The sequence below is a fragment of the Symphodus melops genome (assembly GCF_947650265.1).
Source record: "Symphodus melops genome assembly, chromosome: 1".
NCBI classification, from domain to species: domain Eukaryota; kingdom Metazoa; phylum Chordata; class Actinopteri; order Labriformes; family Labridae; genus Symphodus; species Symphodus melops.
Window position 1 is genome coordinate 40,278,507 of NC_136691.1, and position 23,945 is coordinate 40,302,451.

Here is a 23,945-nt window from a genome sequence, read left to right on the forward strand (position 1 = left end):
TGTTCCAATCTCGGCTAGTTCATGAATTAAAAACAAATGAGCTTGAGGTGAAATAGGAAAACAGCGAGCAGAAGAGAAATGCTTTTGACAGTGAAAGCAGGCCTAAAGAAGACGCGTCAACACCAGCAAAAATATGTCTGACGAAAAAAGTGTCCAACCATTCAAACGTGTGTCAGCGTGTTGACCGCGGAGGGAAACTATAGGCTCTAAACAAATGTGCAATTTCTGTTGCTGATTGTCGTATTTTCAGTCCGCAGAAATGCCTCACGCGCCACGATTTTGGTTAAATACGCAGTTCTCGTGTTCGATGTAATTCTACTGCGTCACAGCCCCACCTGATTGTTAAAAGTAAGGAAGAAGGAAGGGGAAATAAACATCAATTTAACTGATGAATTACACCCTTCCTTTTTTATTTTCTACTTCTTATTGAGGCAAGAATAAGGTTTGGAGAAGGCCAAGCCCTTGCGTGCGCGTGCTTACGTGTGTTCTTGCTTACGTGTGTGTGCGAGAGAGGGAGTGATTTCAAAATGTGTAGGAGCAGGTCACTGTGTTAGCATTTATTATGAAGCTGTTTTTTCCTTTTACTTAAGAACTGTGTGTATTGTATACTCTATCACTGTGTAAGATGAGGCCACTGTAACATCTGACAATAAAATCACATGGCTTTAAATGTCACATTAGTGTCTTAAGTATGAATACTTGTATTAAAATGTCCCATAAAAAGAAATGTGCATTGCAAGACCATATATAAAAAGATGCATTTTTACTATTAATTCATTATGTAGTTCATATTGTCTTCTTAAGGAGCTATGTGTATACACTGACTTTCAGCCGTTATAGACTTTTAGTATTGAAGCAACAGAAACAGCTAAGCATGCAAAAAACAGTCAAACACAATGAATTCACACCGAGTCACGTCAGAATAACTAAGAAAGCCAGTAACTTTACTGAAATCTCTGCAAAATACAAATAGCCTTTTTCACTTCCAACAGAGGACACTTTGACTTTATCCCATGACGTTTTCACTACATACAGCTGAATCAAGTCTCTTGAGTTACAGAGATGTGGATTTAATTTAAAACCATCTAAGTCTCTCAAGTGGCGACAAAGGCCAGCTTATGCCGCTAAAAGCCGCTCTAGAACTCCAAAAAACATGATTTCCAAACCTCCCCCAGTTTCAGGTTTATACAAGCTACATGTCATACTACAGACTGACTTTTTTTAGGCATTGTAACATATTAGGCTTGATTTTTTTTTTTAGAAACTATTTTTTCAGCTTTTGAATACAATTTAAATAAACCACAAACACGGTGGAACAACAAATAATCCCATGTGAATGTAGGGACCTGAAGCAATGGTAGAACATGGTTATTACACATGGCTGTACACTTTTATGGTCTTCCCCTTTTGACTGCAAAACATCAGCTGAGGTTCTGAGTGTGTCAATTTTGAGGTACCAACAAGAAATCTATGATATAATAATAAACAATAAAGAAAATCTGATCAACAGGTGGTGAAAATAAGGTTTGAGATTACACAAAAAGAAAATGAAACAAAAATATAAAGACTCTGCATGTCTTTGGTTGAAATGATCGTCAGAACTGCAGCACTTTTGTAAATCATCAGGACAGGTTGATATCATTTCTGTCTGTCCTACGTTTGTGATGCGTTGCACAGGGGAAGGGGGGGAAGTGAATTGTTGTGGTTTGGCTGAAATTGAAATGTGAAACCAATTGTACATTTGAGCAAATTCTTTTATTGTCTTGTTTCAATGCTTGCAAAAACCATAAATGAATGTGAAAATAAAAGTTGAGTTTACAACACAGAAATGCCACTGGCTTTGGTTTCTCCACACGTTTGCTGCCTGAAACATCATGTTTATTTATTTTTTTCTCAACCGTTTTGTACTGAGTTTTAAAAAAAGAGAAGAAGAACACCATTATAGAGGCTCTGCCCCTGTTTGACTACACAGACTGTTTACAGTAACAACATAGTGAACCTGCATGAAATATGCACATAGAAATATCATTACACTTAAGTGACAGCAGATACGGGATTGGGAGGCAGAGAGATATGTGGCTAGTTTCATTGTTTTTAAAAAATAGATAATCAAAACAGCTATTTATTCATTTCAAATAAACAAATTGTGCTTCTTTCCTACCAGCATGATCAATTCTGTCCCTGTGTATCTGATGCTGAACATGTGGTGAAGGACGTGGATCCTGTTCTGAAGACTGGAACTTGAGGAGACGCAGGACCAAATTAGGTTAAAATTATATAATAACTACCCACAATGCAATTGATTCCAATGATTGCAGTTTAAGAGAAAATTGTCTAGATGTGGTCTGTGCTGCTGGGAAAATGCTGAACACAAGTTTGAAGATGCAGCAGAACATTGATCAAGTCAAGGACTTTCTCTTTAGATTATTGAGTTTTGATTAAGATACTGGATGAAGAATCCAGTGCATCCAAATGCATCTGGATTTAGGGTCAGTCATATTTCCTCATCAGTATGAGAGACTTGTCCATCATGTGTCGTCCCCTGTTCCAGTCTCCGGAGATCTTCCACTGACAGCTTGTTGTTGTTTTTTTCAGCATTCAGGACCGTCTTTCCTCTGCTACAAACCCTGGCGATGTTACCCAGCTGGTTTTTTTAAGGTTAGACTAAATACAACCCTGAACGCCACAGTTCAGGGCTCAAATGAAACAAACCAGACAACATGTGCAACTGCACATAGAAACTCCACTAAGAAACCAACAGAAATCATTAGTATATATATTTATATATTAGAAAGCTATACACAAGCATGTTAATTTCACAGATTTTTTTTTTTTAAAGATTCTTAATATTACCATTATTATATTTAATTAGAAATACACGTTTAAAAACAAACCTCTACAAAGATAAAACAGTTCAGCAAAGCATTGGATCTCAGTCTGTTTTCATGGCTTAGGACTTCAAAGCCCTGTCGATTCCCCTCTGGGCGAACTATCCATCTCTTATTAGCAAAGCTATCAAAAACACATTCTGGCTTATAGAAACTACAAAAAGCCACAAAAATGCTTTGCATTGTATTCCTTTCATATGAAAATATAAGCAAGTGTATCGTACAATTGTTTTTTTTTCTTCATTTTTGTTTGTTTATTAACACTGAATATTAATACTAGATCCCGAGTTGTCTTGATTACGCTAACATAGCTCTCGGATCAAAGGGTGGTCCTCGCTCGGCTCTGTTCTTTCAGGGGAGCGCTAACTTCATCAAAGGTTCCACATGTCTAGCATCGGGGGCCGTCTGTTTACCTGTACAATCCTTCAAATGTTGCATAATAGCTTTTTCATTTAGTGAGTAAATAAATCTTGTAATGTCTGGCAACTTTTTGAACCCCCCCCCCCCCCTCCTCCCCCACCCCCCCAACCCTCTATTTACATAAATACGTTGAACCTGCAACATGACATCATCTAATGTTAACACACATTTTTGCAAGGGAGAACTGCAGAGAATGTTTATAGCAATGAAACTGACACTGTACACATGTATTGTCTGTCCAACTCAAGTGCTAACGTGTTTCCCATGGGACACACTCACTCTCATGTTTATGTTTTTTTTGGGGTTTTTTTGTCTTTTTTGTCGCTAGTCACTGATATATCGCTGAGGCAAAGTGTAAGTACGTTTTATGAAACGGAGTACCTGACTATTTTTTTTGTTTATTTGTTGATATGCATATATGCACACATACACACACGTGTAAAGATATATGCATATGTGATTCTTTTTAGCCACACACAATACAATTGATGCATAGTTCCCCGACAAAAATACCCCCAGATCCCGTCCCAACCAACACCCGCCCTCCCAAACCCCCATTACAACACCCCACTGGTTTATATAATGTCAATATGTATAGCACACACACACTCAGCAAACAGAAATTAAAAAAAAGAAATAAACATATTTTCGAAAAGGGCTGTCCCTTTTCTTTCCTTCAGCGTTAGAGAGATAAAGGAGAGGCGGCGGGGTCAGCGGTGAGTGACTCATGTTATCGAGTGAAACAAGGAAGAGGAGGGAGTTGACTTGGGGGCATTGTAACGCTGTGTTGTTGTCGGGAGGGGGCAGGGGGAGGGGGGTCGCTCAGGGCAACTTGGGGCACTTGATGGGAAGAGGACGGAGTTATCATGTGGCCCATCCTTCTGACAGGCGCACCCGTTTGATGGAGGGGCTCTCGCGCTCGTCCATGGTGGGCCTGGCCAGTCCCAGAGGTGAGTGGAACTCGTTCCTGTGCTCGTCGCGGTCGCTGCCCTCGTGGGAGCTGCTACAACTGCTCAGGCTGTCAACGGGGGAGCGTCCCGAGTCTTGGCGGGACGAGGTGTTCTGGGGAGGCGGTACCCCACCGTAGCCCCCTGGTGTGCTGCTGGTGCGATCTCTAGGAGGAGAAACAGGTTCGGACTTGATGTGCAGGCTTTGAGCAGAGGGCAGGGACAGATTTGAACCCTGACATAAGTGAGAGCTAGAGCAATTTCTGTTGGAAGGAAAGGAAAGGCAAAGGGGTTAAAGAGTTACAGAGCAAGAAACAAAGTGATCTTATAGTCAGTCGCACAACAAGGCATGCACACACTCATTACTTCAAAACAGGGAGGTGTCATATTTGTGCTGGACCTTGCAAGTGAAGGTTGAAAACAGAGAAGGACTTCTGGCACCTTGATAAATGATCATGTCATCATGCATCTCACAACAACACCTGAGGTTAAGCTGAGCACACTCACCCTAGCTGGCCGAGGGCTGAATGCTGCATGTTCTGAATGTGTTGCTGTTGCCACCCGCTCATTGAGCCGAGGTGAAGGGAGCTGCCGCTGTTGAAGCCGGACAGGGAGGACAGGTCTGCACTGTTGAGGGAGTACTCTGAGTACAAACACATGAGGAAAGACAGCACATCACAGGCTTGTTCACAGACGCTCACACAAAGTTGCAGAGAGAAGGGCTGATAAAATGCTGCTGTGTCAGTTCCTTTACAATAGCTCCCTCTGCTGTGCGATTCTCAGACTACACTTAGAAATAGAAAAAAGGGGGATTCAAAAGCGAAACATACACCTGACATTAGCCAAAATGTTTATTTATTTATTGTTTTTTTAATGGTGATCCAAAATAAAAAGTTTTATGTTTTATTTATTTATTTATTTATTTTTTGTTATTGTGGGTATTGTAAAGTATACTTGCATATATGTATATAACTAAAAACAATGTGAATAAATATAGAACCATAAAGATGGAATATTAGTATAAAATTACATTTAATGTTGAAATATTACACTCTTCTATACACACCTGTACCATATGAAGTAGAGATGGCTGATGGGTATCCGCCCATGCCTTGTCCTGGCAGAGTGGGAGTTGCTACTGATACCACAGGGGTGGCCAATGACTGAGCAGACTGAGAGTTGTTTATTCTCTGGTTCTGTGTCAGAGGAAGAAGAGAGAGAGGAAAAGCTTGAGAATATGAAATCAACTTCCAGACAGAACAAACAAAAAAAACTGCAATAAAAACCAAGAAAACTTTCTTTCATCTCTTTGTTTCGCTCAACAGATGCTGGGAGAATGAATGTGATGCCAACTTCAGGGGGAAATTAATCACTTGACACACGGCACTGCTGAACTCTGCCAACCCTATCATTTACCACCCCTTTTTTTCCACAGAGGGCCTGCTGTCGCTATAGTAACAGCATTGGTCTCCACAGCAACACAGAGTGTGGCGGTGGCGAGGGAGAGGCACTTTACTGTAGCAGAGGGGAGGGTTCTGCAGAAAATACCGGAGGTTTGATGCTATATGAAAATGTGCCTTTTTCTTGGACTTTCATAGTTACAATAAGACAAATAAAAACAGTGAGGTGTATGTGCTCAGAGCAACGCACGTTTTTCATTTGAGAGTAGAAAGAAGCAAGAAAAGAGAGGAAGCTGGGGAAGTAAAGAGGCCAGGCTGCTGTTCCTTCAATGTGCCGCTGGATGGCACTATTTACCCTCACAAAATGTAGTGAGCCGATAATGATGGCTTGAGCAGAGTCAGCAACAATAAAGGTACTCTCGAGTCAAGCTTACTTTTTTAAGATCTCGAAAGTAAAAAAAAGAAAAGAAAAAAAGAACGCAAATAAAGAGGTGAGACTTTTGAATTGTCCCAATGACTTTTTAGTTCCTGATTCTAAAGGCCTCAATGGGCAGTTTTAATCTATAAATCTGATTGGCAATCTGACTTACCAGAAGCAGATCAACATCCTCGGACTGATGGCATTAAAAAGGGGAGGGTGATAAATTCAAATTAGTGAGTGTAAAATAGTGTTTACTAGTGGGTCTATAGGGATGGAGCTGCTGTCGGAGTGGGTCGACGGAAAAACAGCTAACGTCAAAGGACAACTATTGTACTCTATGTACACTAACTGAACGCGGCTTATTAAAGGTATTAAAGGGAAATATGGTGGCCAACACACACAGCAGAGGAAACATCTGAAAGTATATCAGACTTGGGTTGAATCTTGGTCGACATAGACTTGGATTAAAATTCATTTAAAAAGCTTCCCAAAAAAACCCTTAAATATGATGCATAGTGTAAGCGTATTAAAAATCAACCCATGTCTAATATAAAGAGATGAAGAAGCGGAGTTCTGCAAGGAAATAAAAAAAATGCCAAAGAAACCCATAAGGCCCCCACATAGACGGGGGTCTACAGTGAGGTCGGTGAATGGAAGAGGGAAAGTTCAGAAGATTACTCACAATGGAGGGCATGTTGTTCTTGGCACCAGGGGGGATGAGCACACGTAAGTCAGGTTTGCGGTTGTTCATGCCTAAGTTCATGGGTGGGGGGGATTTAGTCTGCATGTTCTTGTTCATGCCACCTGGAGAAACCAGCAGTCCTGGGGAGTTACGGTGGTTCCCATATCCATTTCCTGAGACAGGTGAGGAAGAAGAAAGAGAAAGACATTAAACAGGTTTTGAATCGGTGGATCAATCAAAGCACAGCTACGTCTTATTAAAACTGCTGAATCTTGTAAATCAGGATTTTGTAGATGACAGGAAGTTATTTCAGGATTTCTTTTTTCAATGGGTCAAGTTGACATTTAAAAAGTGTTTCATGACAATGTAACACACACAAAGAGCAGATAGTCAAACACACAAACAGATCCTGCGCCTTTAGAATCACAACTGTTTCCTGAAGGCAGTCGTACACTCGCCCTCCGCTTCTGTCACTGTCAGTTAAGGCTACAGTACATGTGCCCGGCAACAGCCAGTGAATACGTATAAAAACATCTAATTATGGGTAGCAGAACCACAGAGAGGGATGGGACCCATCATTTGTCCATCAGAGCTAAACACATGTGCGGATCCTCCAGACAAAGACCCTGCCTTGGGGTTGCCACCAGATCTGCATCCCCTCTAAGTATGGAGGGCTGACTGCAGCACCCATTTCCTCCTTGAAAACCAGTGGGGCCATATCCCAGCAGCAACATCATTAAAAAAAAAAAAATAGAGAGTGGAGCATTCTTGCAAGCAACATAGTCTTTGTTTCTAACCCAATCCCGCAGGCTGTTTTTTTCCTTTTACTTCTCCTTCCTTCTTCCAAAGGGTAGAACACAGGGCACTGTGTGGACGTTCCCACTTGAAAGACGGGCAGGAATTATACGTTAGACATAAATGAATTTCCTAATCATATACTCCGGGGGAAAATGAGTTGCAGATGTCTTCCTGGGCAATTTCCCTTGCTGATCTTTGTTTAATTTGAGAGCGAGGTTTTTGTTGTTTGGAAATGAAAAGTCTCAAAAGCTCAATTTGAACAATCTGAAGAGTAAACGACCGCTAGCGGTGAGAGAAAATGAGGCCGTCTGACAGAAAACGAGAAAAACAGTGTGTCTGACTGCTGGTGTGTGTGTGTTTGTGTGAGCCCCTGATGGCGTGTGTGATGTGTGAGCTTGTAGTAGTTGATGTTAACAAGACAGACTTTGTGCGCTCCTACATGTGCTGCATGCAATTTAATGCATATTTATAAATAAGCAGCCTTTTTTTTTTTCTGTCACACTGAGTGTACATAAGCATAGTATGACTTCATAAGACAAAATGTATGACTGCTTATGCATATGGATGCACGTGTGTGTTTTGTATTGGACCCTCTTAGTTCCAGTGTCAATCTCACATTAGCAAAAAGAGGCAGCTGCCTCTTCAGTTTTCCCGCTTTCTCATTCTCGTGCTCGGCCCTTTGTGAGATTGAGTGGGTGCATGTGGAGATGGATGAATGAGACTTCACACACTCATAAAACACACACAAACTGCATGCACACACAGTTTAGTAAATAACACAGCAGGAAGTACACCAGTGTTTCTGTACAGATGAATAAAAAAAGAGATGGAGCTCTACAGAGGCTTTAATATACACTTTGGTCAAGATGACACAGACTTCATCTCAGGGACAGTTAATCAGACATCTGTGTATTGCCGCCCTGTGGAGATGGCTGCCATCCAGTCAATTATCTGCGCGATGAGTATGATCATGAGTGGCAGAGGCCAGTCCTTAAGCACTTCAAAAGAAAAATCATTAGCTAATTAAGCTAATGAAGCAGGAGCTGGGACTCAAATCTTTCTATTCTGCAGCCTGATTTTCAGGGCAGTGGCATTCAATATCGACATCCTTTTTATCATCTGAAGAAATGATACCAAGAGAAGTTATTTCCACTCTCCTCCTCCTCCTCCTCCTCCTCCTCCTCTAATGCGTTTCTGCTGCATGGTCGAGCTAGCGTCAACCGTTTAGAGGAAGTACCAAATTTAAACACAGCCCTAGCCTGGAGTTTGCTTTGCTACAGTACAAAAGTCACAGATAGAGAACGACATCTGATCTGAGATTCAGATAAAAAAGCTCTTTGCTATTTCGGAGGTGTATGGGGACAGATGAGGCCAACGCTGAAGGATCACAATCTGCCTCTGTAGGTGCCATGGTTACAACTTCTTTGCTCTTCGTGATGGCTGTGTTTGAAAAGGCCCCCCTTAAGTGTTTGTCTCTTTCCCTCACTCACACACACACACACACACACACACACACACACAAAGGAGAGGTGTGGTTACACTCATGTACATTTTACTGTTACTGAACAAATTTCTGATGTCCTGTTGTGGTCTAACAGGCGCACTTCGTTCTATTCCCCATACACACACACTCTTCCGTTGCGGTTTGGCCAAATGTGCATTCAACCCTGAATTCTCCAACTGAACTAAGATGTCCCCCTATGCTAACGGCTTGTACAGTTGGTGTGAGGTGCTTCCAAAGATTGAGACACACATTGTATGATCTGCTGCTGTCAGTTGCTTTTAAGCTCTCATTTCTGTGTGATTTAGGCCGATGATGTCTTTAAGTTGTTGAGTGTATGTTTCGTCTTTCATGGATTAATTGGTGTATCTTCAAAGTGTGAGGTGGGATTCTCGTTAGTTCCTCGCTGAGTGTTGATCGGAGTGTATACGTGACAGCTACATAATTGCAAAAATGGTGGTGGGAGGTTTTTTACACGCTGCAGCCTTTGTCTGAAGCTCCCTTCATCAACTCTCTTTCACACTGTCTGTATCCCTCCTCACCTTTCACTCTCTCCTAGCCAGCAGAGGACTTAACAGATTATACACTATATTGCATATGAATGAGAAAAAAAACATACAGTATATCTATAGAGGAGAATTGAGGATTCAGCCATTAGTGGCATTCCCTTTTTGCACTGGACTAAAATTACTTTCAGACTGTGTTTGAAATAAATTTTGACCCATGTCTTTGCTTCGTGTGATGTATTTGCACAGGATTAACTAAAAACAAATCCCTCTTTAAATTAGCGGGCCAAATCTTAAGAATGAGATATCATTAAAACAAGGACAATCTATTCGAAATCTTTAATAAAAAAATACACTGTTTTGTTTTTGTTTTTTTGACATGGACATTTGAGATTGAGATACACTTGGAGTTCAAGTATTTAAAGTCACAAAAGACCAGTTGCTAGGCAACAAACAACAACCCTCAAATCTCGCAGGGTGTTTAACTTTAACTTGGCTGAGATGTTGATTAACAGTGAATTATTATCATAAGGAGATACTTAATGCAGTAAATAATCAGCACTTCATTACATGTTTTACAGGTTGAAAAAATATGTTACATTTATTAATTTCTACAATCCATCCAAACTACTGGAGAACCGCAGGTAGAGTTATTTTTACAGTGGAACTGTGACATCTGACGGCAAAAAAGATGATGTGTTTTTGTGCATGTTTTTTCCATACACACATGCAGTGTGCCTACCATCACTCAGGCCAGACCAAGAAACAAACACTCATACTTAGGCCAGACAGTTACTCGTACAATCATCTTATCAAACTTCACGGTAAAGAGAAGAGGAACAATAAACCGGTCTATGTGGTGCCACTTCACCCTGACTCACTTAAAGGAACATCATTAAAATGGCTGACCAAGTTCAGAGAACACTTCCATCTGTGTTCCCCTACTTCTTCTCCTTTGCACACATGCTTCCACCATCAGTGGATATTCATCACTGTGCCACACACACACACACACACACACACACACACACACACTCCCCGAAACACACTTCTCCCCCCCCAGATGAGATTTAAGAGCGCTTTGAATGGAATCTTTTTTCTCTCACATGACTCTCTCTCTACATCGTGTTTTTCGCCGCTGCTGAGCGACACACAGCTCGCACAGAGCGCCTCTGTTCCTCAAGTGTGGTGACACAAAGGCTACATTTGAAGCACGCACTGCAGCACGCCGTCGACAGAACACACGCCACAACAAACGGTTCTGTTGTGTGTGTGATGAGTGACCAGACAGAGAAACCAGGCATTGACCCCATGTGATAGAGCCCTTGAGGCCAGACGAGGCTGCCCAGCTGTGCCCCCGTTGGCCCCCTACTCTTTTTTTTTCCATTATGCTCTGTATGCTGTGGCTGTAAAATTTAACCCTTTAAATAAGATTCCATGCCATAAACTTGGGCCTGACACATCCTCAGGGACAATTCCACAGAAACACAGAAGCTAACACATAAGATTCCTTACACATGCAGTTCAGACAAGGGTTACTCCGCTCTCCACGGCATGGTGAGCCACTCCAAACACTGGATTAATTTGATTGAAGACATATGACAGCAGTTAAGTGTGTAGAGAGTTTGTATAGCAAAACAAGCTGATCCAAATTGAAGCTATGGGTGATGTCAATTTGAATTTAAACCCAAGGAGTATTCAGAAATAAAGATTTGGCTCATTACAAAGAGAACATGTAACCTTAAATTTCCACTGACAGCCTGTCAGTCAGTCTGCAGCTTCAGTATAAAGTGTGATTATGTTCCGTTTCCCCCCCCCACTTGTTCTGGCGTTTTATAGCTGAACGCAGGCAGGATGTGTCACAGCCTCAGTGCTGCGCAAACATTCCCAGATGAACTCCACGACCACTAACATCAACACATCATGGACAAAATCTCCACTTGGGTTTGGGTTACTATTAGTCATGCATTTTACAGCCCGAGTGGGTGAGTGGGTGTCATTTATGTCTGTGTGTGTGTGTTTGGGGGGGAGTGTTGTATGTGTGTTAGCAGACAACTGCGTGTAAGTACTGAGTTGACACTGTGCGAGAGGAGAGCATTTCTTACCAGCACTGGTGCCTGCGCCAGTGGTGAGGTCAGCACCCATGAGGCCACCTGAAAGATGAAAGAGAGAGGAGAGCACAAGAGTGAAAACCATTAGAGGATAGACACCCACGTTACATCCACTCTGCCTCCTGTCTCTTACCTCGCTGGCCTTTTAGAGGCTAACTCAATTTAATCACAATCCACTGTGTATGTGTTGTGTGCTGATACTAGAAGTAATACTGCTTCCCACTCAAACCTTTACACTTTAAAAAACTGGACACATAAGCATCCAGTCCAAGAAAAATGACACGTTATTATTTTTAAGCCATGCGAGTTGGAGGAGTGGAAGGGTCTATGCTGTTCGGTGTGGATGCTGCGAGCGCCAAAGCTCATATTTAGTTTGTGCTGGCGCTCACAGCATTCAGTTGTAATGACAGGGTGAGCGTGTGGGTAGCAGCCTTCAGACCAGAGGGACAGAAAAAGGATTTTGGACAACAATAACAAACCAACAGGCCTGATTTGCTTATGTCACCAGCACCTCAATGCCTATACATAGAGGCCAGACGTCCCATGTGTATTACCAAGCATTAAATCGTCCAGAATTTGGGATACAGCCTTAATAAGATATTAAATCATCCAATTGCTTTGTGCACTTCAGAGAGATGGTTTTAGATTAATTTACTGACTTTAGAAGGAATACTGTGGTTAGCTGTCATAAAATTAATTGTGAATTTCGTCTGTGTGTCTATTATTATTTTTGCCAATGCTATAACAGGAGTCTCTCTGATTCATTTTTACATTTGTTTCATCACTGTTTTCTCTAGTTTTACTTTTTGATAATTTTATACTGACATTTCTGACTTCCATCATTTTTAAAACTTGAATAATGTTATCTATTGTTGCCCTATTTAGTTGAGTCATTAGCTGAACTTAGAAGTAGACACTCTGAGAGATAGAAAAGATGGACAGATGGGATAAAAGCATGTGCATGTGCATTGGGCATGTGAGGCTCCACCTGTGTTACCTGCACTGGGGGGTCTGTGTGTCACTCCAGGAGACATGCTGTTTCTCTGTAGGCCGTGGTGTGCCAGTGGCAATAGGTTGTGGTTGCCTAGGGAACCGCCGGGATGGCTGTAGATGAGATTGTTCTGGTTGCTGACAGGAATGGACACAGGCATGTCATAGTTGGATTGGGGCACAGCCTGCAGAGAAATAAAGGGGGGAGACACAAACATAAGTTTGATGAGACAAAGAAAGTCAACGATTGTAAGAGGAGGGAAAAAAAAAAAAAAAAAAAAAAAAAACAGCGGCAAGAAAGTTGAGTATAGAAACGGACGCCAAAAAAAGAATGAAATCTGTCAGAAAAACAATTAAAACATCTTGACAATCTCCAGTGTTACTCCAGATTAAGTCAAAACAGAGAAGAATAAAAGAAAGAGACAGACAACAGAGATAAATTGGTAACAAACAAGTCTTGAGAAGAATAGGAAGAGATTAAGACTATAAACAAGACAGTATGGATGATGAAAGGGACAGCACCTAAAAAACTCATCTCAGGATGGTCAATAGGTTTGTTGCTTAAGTTGATTCTGTAACGACTCCATTTTGACCACTGAAATGTCAGGACTTTTGTTATTGTGCAGCAGATGGTTGACCTGATGTGGTCACTGCATTCCTAGTTGACTACATTTATGAAATAAGCCGCCTATGGTTTACTGGTAAGAAAGCCAACAGCATCCCGCTGTTCTTAACGAGCTATAGATAATTCAGTCTGTCTTCACTTGCTATAAAAAGTCTCTTTTTCAAGAGTTGCTTCAAGACTGGAGAGCTAAAGGCGATTAGGAATCATTTATTGGAGCTAGCCTAAAGTGTTTTTAAGCGGTAGACTCCCATTAGTCAGCATCTCACCAAGAACACGAGAAGAGGTTAGCCTGCAGGCCCCAGGCGTCTAGTTCTGTCATGTTTATTGTGTCACTTGGCTGATGGGCTTAACCTTGGGAGTGCCCTGGAAGTGGTTGATCCTGCATGTTAGCTTAAGGAAGTTGAAAATAGGGCCCTAAATTACTGCCATGTGTCCCAGGGACTGCTTGAGGGAGCTCATCAGCCCTGATGTACGTGGATGTGGTATATGTTCCTTAACAGTTTTACGTCTTTTTTTCCATCTTCTCCCCTTTGTTAATGTCCTTATTGCAGGCCAAATATTATTTTAAAGTACAATGACGGTTACTTTACCATATTTTATTGCAGGGTTTTTGCACATTTTGCTTTGACTGCAATTTTACACAGGAGTGGGCGAGCCAAAAACGATGGATGCTTTCTTTTTTTAAACAGTGGGGGGCTTTCTAGGGTTTTCCTTTTTTCTTCAATTTCTTCATCTCAGATTCCTTGTTGGAGTTTTTGTACCTCACAACCTCTATGTGCACTTTTTACTAATACTGGGGGAGGTGTCTGTGTACATTTTTTTTTGTGTGTTCGCCCAATTACTGGGTGTGAGGGCCCCGTCTGTGAGCTGTCCTTTAACTGGTGCCATCCTTCCTGTTTTCACTCATCTTCCTCCTCTGCCTCTCCCCACACACAGTCCTCTCAACAGTCCCCTGCAATCCAGAGGCCCAGTGCTGGCAGCCACCCTGACCACACACTGAACTGCCACTTGTTGTGTGCAGACCCCCTTACCCCCCCCCAGCTCCAATCCCAAACCCACTCCACCCAAGTTCACAAACCCTTGCCTTGCTTCTAACCACATCTCCCCTCTCTGCTCCACACAGCTTAGACACCACTAGTCTTCACTGAATTATCTACCATGGAATTATCTTTTTCTAAAGAGCACTAACCAGTCCAATATGGTGCTTGCTGAATGAAGCGCAGGCTTAGATTACAAAGAAAGCTGCCTCGCTTTTGTGGTTTCTGGATACTTCTGTGAAATTAACACTGAAATGTAAAAATCGATCATTTTGCATATTTTAAAACGTCTATTTCCATTAACAAAGATGCTGCTTTAATGATGCATAAGCAAGTAAGTAACTTTCGGATAATATTTAGATTTTTACTGTTTCATCATCACATCATCTGTGCTTCTTGTTGCGGGCACATGAGCGCTGTGTGTTTTTCTGCAGGAAAAAGGAAAAGCACATGCAGACCGCACCTCCCTCGAGAGCCAGAGAAAGGCATTATGGGTAACAGGTTCAAGGAGAGAACCTGGTAAGGTCAAAAATGTGTCAAAAGAGAAAGTCTGCAATTACTGTAGATATACAGTTATGTTAAATTATAGGACCATTCCTCATCTGTAATCAGGTGAAATCAAAGGACTTTAAAGCAACAATATAATTCTGCTCTTGTTTTACTCTCACTCTCACTTTGTGTATTTAGTCTACAGGCAAACACTAGTGGTTAGCTGGGTTAGCTCAACAGTTACAGGCCAGTCAGCGTTTTGTTATCCTGTAGCACAGTGTCAACCCAGTACTTACAGGTATCTTATGGGTTTTAATCATGTGATCAAACTCCTCATTAATCTGTTTGTATTTCTCCTCAGTGCGTGGGGTAAGGATGAGAGCAGACTCGAGCTCCGGGCTCTCGCCACCTTTGTTCTCCTTCTTGTTCAACGCCTGCCAGGCCCCCACAACCACAGAGATGGACGAAGGGAGACACAGGCGAAGGGACGGAGAGACGGGCGGGTGGTAGGAACAGATGACGAAAACAAGGAGACAAGGACGAAGTGACAGGGAGAAAGAGAGGAAAGAAAGGTAAGAGGAAGGCTCGGGGAATAATGAGAGGTACTTACACACAGTCTCTGTCTGCTGATCATCAGATCAATGTCCTCGTTTATTTTCCTGTACTTGTCCTCGGACTCGGGGCTGTGGCCTACCGAGTCATCTGCGTCGGGGTCTGGGCTGTCACAGCCGTTTAGGCCCTTCTTTCTCAACGTCTGCAAACAGAGCAGTTACACAAAACAATTGAAGGGCTTTTGGGATGTTAACCAGATGAAAGGACAGATATTGATGACTGTGAGGGGACACTTTTTTTTCAGAATAAATCCTGCAAAGATAAGTCCAATTAGACAGTGTTTGGAAAACCATTTCGGGATAACGCCACAAAAGTCTATCGCCATTTTATTTGTTTCTGCAAAAGTTCTTGAATTGTTCCAGTGAATCATTTTGGCAGACTCCATTCTGACCTCGTTCAACACGGGGTGAAACAAGGATACAGTGACGTCTTCCTGAACAAGTACACATATAAACATTCAAGATGGCACAGAGGATCTGATCACATCCAATAATGAGACATAACAAATGATCAAACTCTTGACCAGATGACAAATACAGGGACCGTGAAACCTCATAATTAGGCAGGAAGGGGAAAAAAGTCATAAAAGTAAAACATATTCCATTACTATAATCACTTGTTGGTCATAAGATCGAGCTTTAACACAGTCTAGGAGGTCATGACTGTGGCGTATCTGGTATTTAAATGTGGCAGTTTCTGTTTTGGCCACCTGATGGCCACCTGCCCCAGTAAGAGTGGCCAGAAAACAGCAGACTCTCCACTCGCTCTCCACAAAGACACACCACGAGAGCTGCCCGTGTCCTTCCTTACATATTGTTGACAACCATAACAACAGGGATAAGTTTCAGAGCACATTACTGTGTGTGATAGCAGCGGGTATGTTTGCTTGAGCAAGCAGGCACGTAGCGCGAGGTGCTGTGTTCGTTTGCCTCGGGAAGTGAGAGACAAAGACAGCCGGAGAGAAGAAAAGTACAGTAGCTGACAGTTAGAGATCTCATCAAAGCCCTCCCCACAATACCCCCCCCCCCCCCTTTACCCCCCCTCTCCTTCCCTTTCTCTCCTCCTGGCTTTAATAAAGGGAGATTAGTCTACAGGAGGAATATCACGGGCCTGCTCCTGTCTGTGCAGTCGTCGCTTCACACTGCGCTCTCCTACTTTCATCTGAAGCTCCATATCAGACAGACGTAATTAAATTTACTTTAGCACAGCCTGTATTTGATGCTGATCAAGTGTGTGTCTCTCTTTCCTCTGCTTCTCTCTTTCTCCATCTCCGAATATGTTGTAGTGTGTGTGTGTGTGTGTGTGTGTGTGTGTTCATTTGTGTGTATCTTCTGGTGTGAGTGTCAGTGTGTGGGAGGGGAAAGAGGGGAATGAGTCTGTGTTTGTGTGTGCATGTGTGGGTGTGTATGAGTGGGTGTTAGCGTCAAGACAAAAAAAAAAAAAAAGAGAGAGACCGAGCAGGAGAAAAGGAGGAAGATAGATGCTCAGATAAGTTAATCTTAGTGAACTTCTTCCTCTAATTTTTTATTTTTTTTTTCTCTGTCAGTACTCGCTCACGGAAGCTAGCTACTCCATCACAGCCAGCAGCAGGAGTGACAGGGAGCGATCTGCCTGCTTAGAAAACAAATAACAATCCAGTCATCTCTCACGTCAGCACAACAAAGGGCTGTTTTCAGTGTGGTTTTAGTGAACTTAGAGGGCTCCTTTTGTGTGCGTGATAACTGTTTGATTCCTGAGGCGTCTCGTGGCGAGGCAGCTACTGTAAGCGTGTCAACATTCACTGGCTCTCCTCCTCTTTCTCGCTGAATCCTCACTTGGCCCCCAGAGTGGAAATCTGGAATTCTGAATTTGAAAGCTTCTCTCACATCTTTGACAGTCTTCAGGAAATCACACCAAACAAATCAACAGCAGCGATGCAGGAGATCTGACTTCTAACAGACCTGCAGTGAATCAGGCACTCTTGCTCGATCTGAGGTGGATGAGTCAAGAGAACAAAGGGGTTGCAGAGGTTTAGCATGCTGTCTTTTTTTGGCTAAGGCGTGAGATGTAAAAACTTTTTTTTTTTTTTTTTTTTTGCTGTTTCTTTTGTGGAGTTTGATTCCGGCCTTGGCGATGCATCATATCGAGCTGACAAGCGCTGAACTGCTGGCCTTTTTCTGTTCACAGGAGAATGCATACAAGAAAAAAAAAAAAAGAAAACATGTTTTCTTCCTACTTGCACGGATTTCTTCCACCTACCGCAAGCAGCTCAGAGAGTAGGAGAGATTCACTTCCATTCTCGGAAGAGGAGTGCAAGGGCTTGGGCAAAGGAGACACCCATATGGGGTAACTAAGCTGGTGGTCCTGCAGGGGATTGGGCTGTGGTTGCATTGGGTGTTGATGAGGTTCAGGGAGCCTTGGTGTTACATGACTTTGAAGCATGTGGCCCAGGCTTAGCTTCCCAACAGGGCTCAGCACATCTAGGGCGTTGTGCAAGGGCGGTATGCTGCTCATCCCAGATATGCCCACCTGTTTACAGACTTCACACCTGTTGCCAAAAGGCTGACACACAACCCAACAACCAATCAGAGCCCTTGGAGCACTCATGCAGCCATAGAAGGACACATGTCTCTTCCCCCCCCCCCCCCGTGCTTTTGTCATCCTTTAAATTTCCCCCTTCTCTCATAGCACCGTTGCTTCATCTGTGATCTGAATTTGTATTCCTGTTCCACAGACTTCCCACCTGCTGCTCCTGTTACTTAACGACATCACCACTATCCAAGACATATAAAAGAGGTATACATTTCCAATTTGACTGAAAGAATAGTAATCATGAAGTTAGAGCTGCTTTATATTTTGAAGGAAAGAGCAGTGTGGGTCGCTGCCATGGAGATAAGAGTCTTTGGGGAATATAATAATGTTCTGAGCTTTAAACAAAAACTTTGGCGCGGCTCACTTGAATTTTATGCACATAATATCTGCCCAAATGATTATTCTCACATTAAAATTCAATTCAATTTATCAAGTTCGAGTCTTCAGATATTATAAAAAATACTCATTATTTTACTCTCACACAATGGCTGCTGGCATGGAGCATTACATGACTTTATAGCCATTTAATTGTACTTAAAAATGTGTCATTTTTATTATCAATTTTTCTTGATTTTTGTAGCGATTTTGAACTAATACTAAAGATGAACCAAAGGAAGAGCGCAGTTTAACACAAGTGAAAAAACCTAACGGTGGACATACTGTGAGGGGAGAAAAGCAGCTCTCATTAGGTAACAATTAATGGAGAAATGGGGTGGAGGGCAAAAAAAGCTTTAAAGCTACAAACTACGACAATGGGAACAGTTGATTTTACAAGCTGCAGGAAATGTGAGAGGGACGAAGGAGAAAAAGTATCAAATACAGAGAGGAAAGGCTCCAGTAAAAGCTGTGTATGCTAGCTTGGCTCTGTGTCTTTCTCTGTGGCCCCTTTGGAGGCTTGCTCCTAATTAAACTCCTTCTTCATGATGCTCCCTCATGACTTGACTTGTCACAGGGCCTGTATGAGGCAGGCGCAGCATAGACACGGCGTCCTACATACTTAGACACCCGTCTCATCGGTACCCTTCAGCTCTTCACCCTCAGATAGGCTGTCCTAGACTAGGACGAAATAACCTGGGTAGGATGACAGTTAAAGGAAGGTTGAGTGAGGCGACCTGAGCTAGAAACAGATTAACTTTGGCGTTATGTTAGTGCGTCTGTCAACGATGTTTTCTGATGTTTGTGTTGTTGAAACAAAAAAAAAAACACACAAAAAAAGTCAAAGCTTTCCTCTGTTCAAAGTTGGGGTATCGGTGTTAACTTTATGTAGCTGTTGTGAAAAAACAGTGGAGGGTATTTGGGTGTGAATTCTGAGAGGCCCCAGGGGGTCTATGAGAGACAGCTGACGCCTGCCCAGAGCTCCTGCCATACCAGGAGCCGTCTGCTCGGCATTCTGCCACCCTGCTCACCCTCTCTACCCCTCTATCTGTCTTTATGCCCCCATCCCTCCATCTCAGTCTGCTGCTAGGTCTGTCTCCGTCTCCATACCTCTTCCCCGCATTTTCTGCAATAATCCCATGTCTCAACGGACTCCCAGTCCAAACATTGTTGCTGTGATGGCTGTGTCTTTATTTTTGATAGACTGACCAGTCTTCATGTCCAACCATTCCCTTCTGCAGCTATTTTGGCACTGGCTGAAGGCTATGACACATTCAATATTGTGTTTATGGCCATTGGCTGCAGCCAGGCCAGTAAATGTTTCTCATTGCCTTCAACCCAATGGCTAACAGCGACAGAGCAAAACCTCTTCTACAAAAACAGCCCGTTCATAAAGGGCCTTTTATATCTTTGCCAACACTGCACGGTCTTCAGAATACACAAACTATTGTAAGCAAAACCAAGACTTATGAAAGAAGATAGTACAGTAACACAGAACACAAGTTCTACCCAATAAATTCAGCCGTTTATGGTTTCTAGCAATTTGCAACAGTTGATGGAAAACAATTTGCTGACTGAAGAACACAATAAAAAAAAAAGCATTTGTAGCTGTGACACTTTACGTGTCACCGTGTTTGCTGTGCTATTCAAATCGCTGGATTTAACAGCTTTTTCTCGTAAGGTTCAAAGTCCTTTATCGCCTTAACAAGAAGTACAAGCAGATTAAAATTAATTTACCTTCATCCACAAGCAGGCTCTTGGTCTTCTTAGACACAATGTTAATATGATAGAAAGACTAATTTAATCTGTCAGACATGCTGTTTGAGACATATCAAGAAACAAATGTGAATTAGATTGTGTGGAAAATTAGGTAGACTTTCAGGAACTGATGAAGGACGCAAAGTGAATTAGCTACTTTGCTCAATAAGAAGACTGCATGTGGCCGTGCTGGCAACATGAGTGCGATAGTGTGTTTGAGATGTGCTCTTGTTCTCCTCCTATCTACTCTCTTCATGCCTGTCTGGCTCACTCACAGTTGCTCTCGTTTTTGTCTCTACCCCCTCACTCTCTCCGTCTCTCTCGCTCACTCTTTCTTTCTCTCTGCTTTTCCGAGTGGAGGGAACATCAGAGGGATCAGGCTGGCTTAGCTTATTGGAAGCAGATGGCAGACCAAAGGCAAGAAGGCCACAGTTTCATGAAGCGTGGTTTGAACATGCCAGGACCATGTCGAGGGGCATGCCCATGGAAGAGGGCTGTATGGTGCGTTTGAGTGTGTGTGTGTGTGTGTGTGTGTGTGTGTGTGTGTGTGTTAGTGTGTGTGTGTGTGTGTTTGTAGGCTACCAATCCAAAGAAATGGGACCCCAAATCACTCATCATCTGTGTATCCCTGTGCACTGGTTGAAAACGATTGCATCAATGACTTTTCAATGATTTGGTTGGCTTTGAAGCCCCTCACTCCTGGTGCCCCGCTGCACTATAATCAGGAATCAAAGGCTTGCATCTGGGATCCATCATCCCTGGGCAAAGTGGTCGTGTGTTCAGTAATAACGCCGGCTAAATTTGTAATTACTAGCTGTCTAAGGATTACTAGATTTATTTAAGATTAAAAAGCGGGGGGAAAAGTTGGGGAAAAAAATATGGAAAAGTGTTGAGAGAAAGCAGAGGGACAAAAGCAAGACACAAAGGGTGTCATGTGCGACAAGGTTCCCCAAGATTTCTGCAAACATTGTGATAATGCATGTGCTAAAATCACCATTAAGAAGAGCGGGCGGCGGACGAGAGCCCACAGACCGACAGTGTTAGCTAGCCAGGACGCAGCACAATACCAGATGGTGCAGTGTTTCCCATATGGAATAGACAAACACTAAGCACATGTCAGAATCCAACACTGTTTGCTACAGCAGTATCCCGGCCCCGGGAACAAAGTGGTCATTCAGACTAGTCACTACACTGTATAATTACCCAGATAGACATTATGAGACACAATGCTAGCTCAGTGAAATTGAATAAAGAGGGCACTTCTGTCTACACCCTCAACCTTACCATCTTTAATCCTGTCTACACTCTGGTTGCATAATATGGCTCTATTCAATAAGTAATAAAATGTGTCTATGTGTGTATCTGATTTAACATATGAAACAATTTGACAGAGACAAATATTGTGTGGAAAAAGCTCTTCTGACACAGCTATGCCATGAGAGCAGTACATTTAATGTCACACATCTGAACTTTGACATTATCATTAAAGCCCTTTGGATTTTTCAAGTTACAATCAGTGTAACAAAATATCTCCACTTCTCTTAGGATTGCAAAACTTCAGGTTCTTCTCCAACAATCCTCTATTCCTTCTCCATACCCAGACAAACCGTCACTTATCATCTTTTGTCTCTTATCGCGTGGTGCCACAGCAGGAAAAGGGACCCCGAGGGAGGCCTCGGGTAACAATGACCAGCCGGTTGACCTCTATACTGTGACCTTGAGTTTCCACACCCTGTCCAAAGCAGCAGCCACCATGGCAGGGAAGGAGGGGAGGGGCTGGAGGCCGAGGGGGGGGGGGGGGGGGGGGGGGAGCTTCAGGCAGGGCAGGGAATGCCATCTATAAAAATAGCTCTTCATTATTCTGTATTTTCCACAAATAGTTTCAAAGAACAAGGCATCATTTCATCTTAATGGCTGGCGTGAATTGTTCTGGGCTGTGTAGTGGAAAAGTCTCGCCTTTTTGGCCTCAGAAGTTGCCTGCCTTTTTCACCGCTCCACACCACAGGGACCACATATTGGCACATTTCAAACAAGTCTATTTTTAAAACCTTCTTTTTGTTGTTGTGGGAGTACCTCAGACTTCCGCTTCGGCATATTGACCTTAAAAAACACCTCTGACTGAGATCCAAGTGCTACTTAGTTTCTCGTCTGAGGTTCTGCTTTTCTGGGCAGCGGGCGTCTGATGTGGAATAAAATGCTCAGCCTTTAGATCATGTACATTATCTGTCATCTTGCTTCTCGTCTCTCTTAAAAAGTGGAAGCGGCGTATAGTCCATAAAATAGGAACTCAGTAAACTTGTTCCCTTTATCTCTGAGGCTGGCGCCTGAGACAGATGTGTGCCAGTCTAAAGCTTAAAGTAGACAATGTTAAGCTCAACTGGGAGAATAAATTGCTTGTGCGTCACTTGTATTGACTTCTATTCAATTGAGACAAATTATTTAACTTCTCTGAAATGTATTTGTCTTTAACGAAAAGGTTGTAAAGATCAAGCAGTGAGGAAGCCTCTGTTCGGTGAAGTTTATAGGCCGAGGGAAAAAAGCAGATTTAATAATCGAATCCCTTATTCGAGAGATCAAATGGTCAATGCAAGGTTTTAAACCGATGGTCTTGTGTATGTGGCCGCCGAGGGCAACTCCTCGGGGCGATCCACAGAAACAGAGAGAGGGAGGGAGAGAGGGAGGCTGAATGAATAGCCTGACACTTCGCTTACTCACTGCTCTTTTACAAAAACAACAACCACCCACCCTGTTTCAAACAAAACGAGGGGAGGGGGCGAAGAGAGAGAGAGAGGGAGAGAGAGAGAGATTCCAGACCTATTCTTCTTCTCTCTCCCAGCAAGGACCGACCGCCAGCAAGGCAACTATTTTTAGCCTCACCACATGCTATTTTTAGACCACTTTTGGATGCATTTATTAAAAAAAAAAAAAAAAGTACATCAAATACAAGCATGTGATGCTGGTGGGTGTTTTGGGGCAGGAATCGTATTTTGCCCGTCTTACAAACTAGTTTTTATGTGGTGAGTTGAATAACATGGTACTGTGGGGGAAAAGTGAAGACATATATGAAAACAAAGATAACTATGTTTTGTGGTGTGCTCTTTTTCCTTACCAACCTTTTCTATGCATACAGGGAAAAAAAAAGGACGGTTCAAGTAAGATCCAGATCTGACAGCCAGGAAAAAGAGAGGGACAGACAAAGGAAAGCCTCTTTTTGGTGTAATTCATGAAACCGAAAACAGAGACTATCCATATTAATATAAAATGTAGTATAGTTTTTCTTTAGCTCTGACTTGAAGAGCCAACTTTACAGTTGTTTTTACTTGTCAACATACAGTACAAACCAATGTACCAACTATTCAACATGTATCCGATTTTTTAACCCCGTACTAGCTGACATCTTGTTTTTTTTTATTGTGTTTATTGTTAAGATGTGCTTTCCTGACTGTCATCAGTCTTTTGTTTTAACAAACTGTTGCATCTCTTTCCTAGCCAATGTCACAGGGTTAATTTACTTAGCGAGTTAAAGCAGCTTCGCCCTTTAAATCCTCATCTCACCAGGAAAAACAAGCCAATCTCCTGGCCACTAGTAAACACTGAAGCACTGTGATCGCCATGACAAACCCCACCCCTTAACCTCAGTCCCATGCTGCACCACATGTACCTTAAAACCTCTCAAAATCACTGTGTACATCTGTAATACAGGAGAAGCGATACCACTTTTTTTTTTTTTATTATTTCTCTTGGAAGCTGACACATGTCCATGTCCAAGAAATTAGCAAAAGCATTCAAGCTGTAGTGATTATATAGTGTTCGA

General features: G+C 42.5%; 1 protein-coding gene across 4 annotated transcripts in view; it reads right to left on the reverse strand.

The window, feature by feature from the left end:
- Positions 1 to 923: 923 nt before the first annotated feature.
- The window catches only part of mef2cb (myocyte enhancer factor 2cb), a 68,990-nt gene continuing 45,968 nt past the window's right edge, over positions 924 to 23,945 (reverse strand). For 2 of the 4 annotated variants that reach the window (XM_079349617.1, XM_079349618.1), the window contains 7 exons: positions 15,426 to 15,569; positions 12,672 to 12,849; positions 11,669 to 11,716; positions 6,759 to 6,931; positions 5,322 to 5,451; positions 4,763 to 4,898; positions 924 to 4,518 (listed from right to left, as the gene is read on the reverse strand). In XM_079349617.1, coding sequence (XP_079205743.1) covers positions 4,173 to 4,518; positions 4,763 to 4,898; positions 5,322 to 5,451; positions 6,759 to 6,931; positions 11,669 to 11,716; positions 12,672 to 12,849; positions 15,426 to 15,569 — 1,155 coding nt within the window. In that variant the 3' untranslated portion in view covers positions 924 to 4,172. Of the gene's footprint in view, positions 4,519 to 4,762; positions 4,899 to 5,321; positions 5,452 to 6,758; positions 6,932 to 11,668; positions 11,717 to 12,671; positions 12,850 to 15,111; positions 15,250 to 15,425; positions 15,570 to 23,945 lie in introns of all 4 variants that reach the window. The other 2 variants (XM_079349620.1, XM_079349619.1) reach the window with 2 other exon arrangements.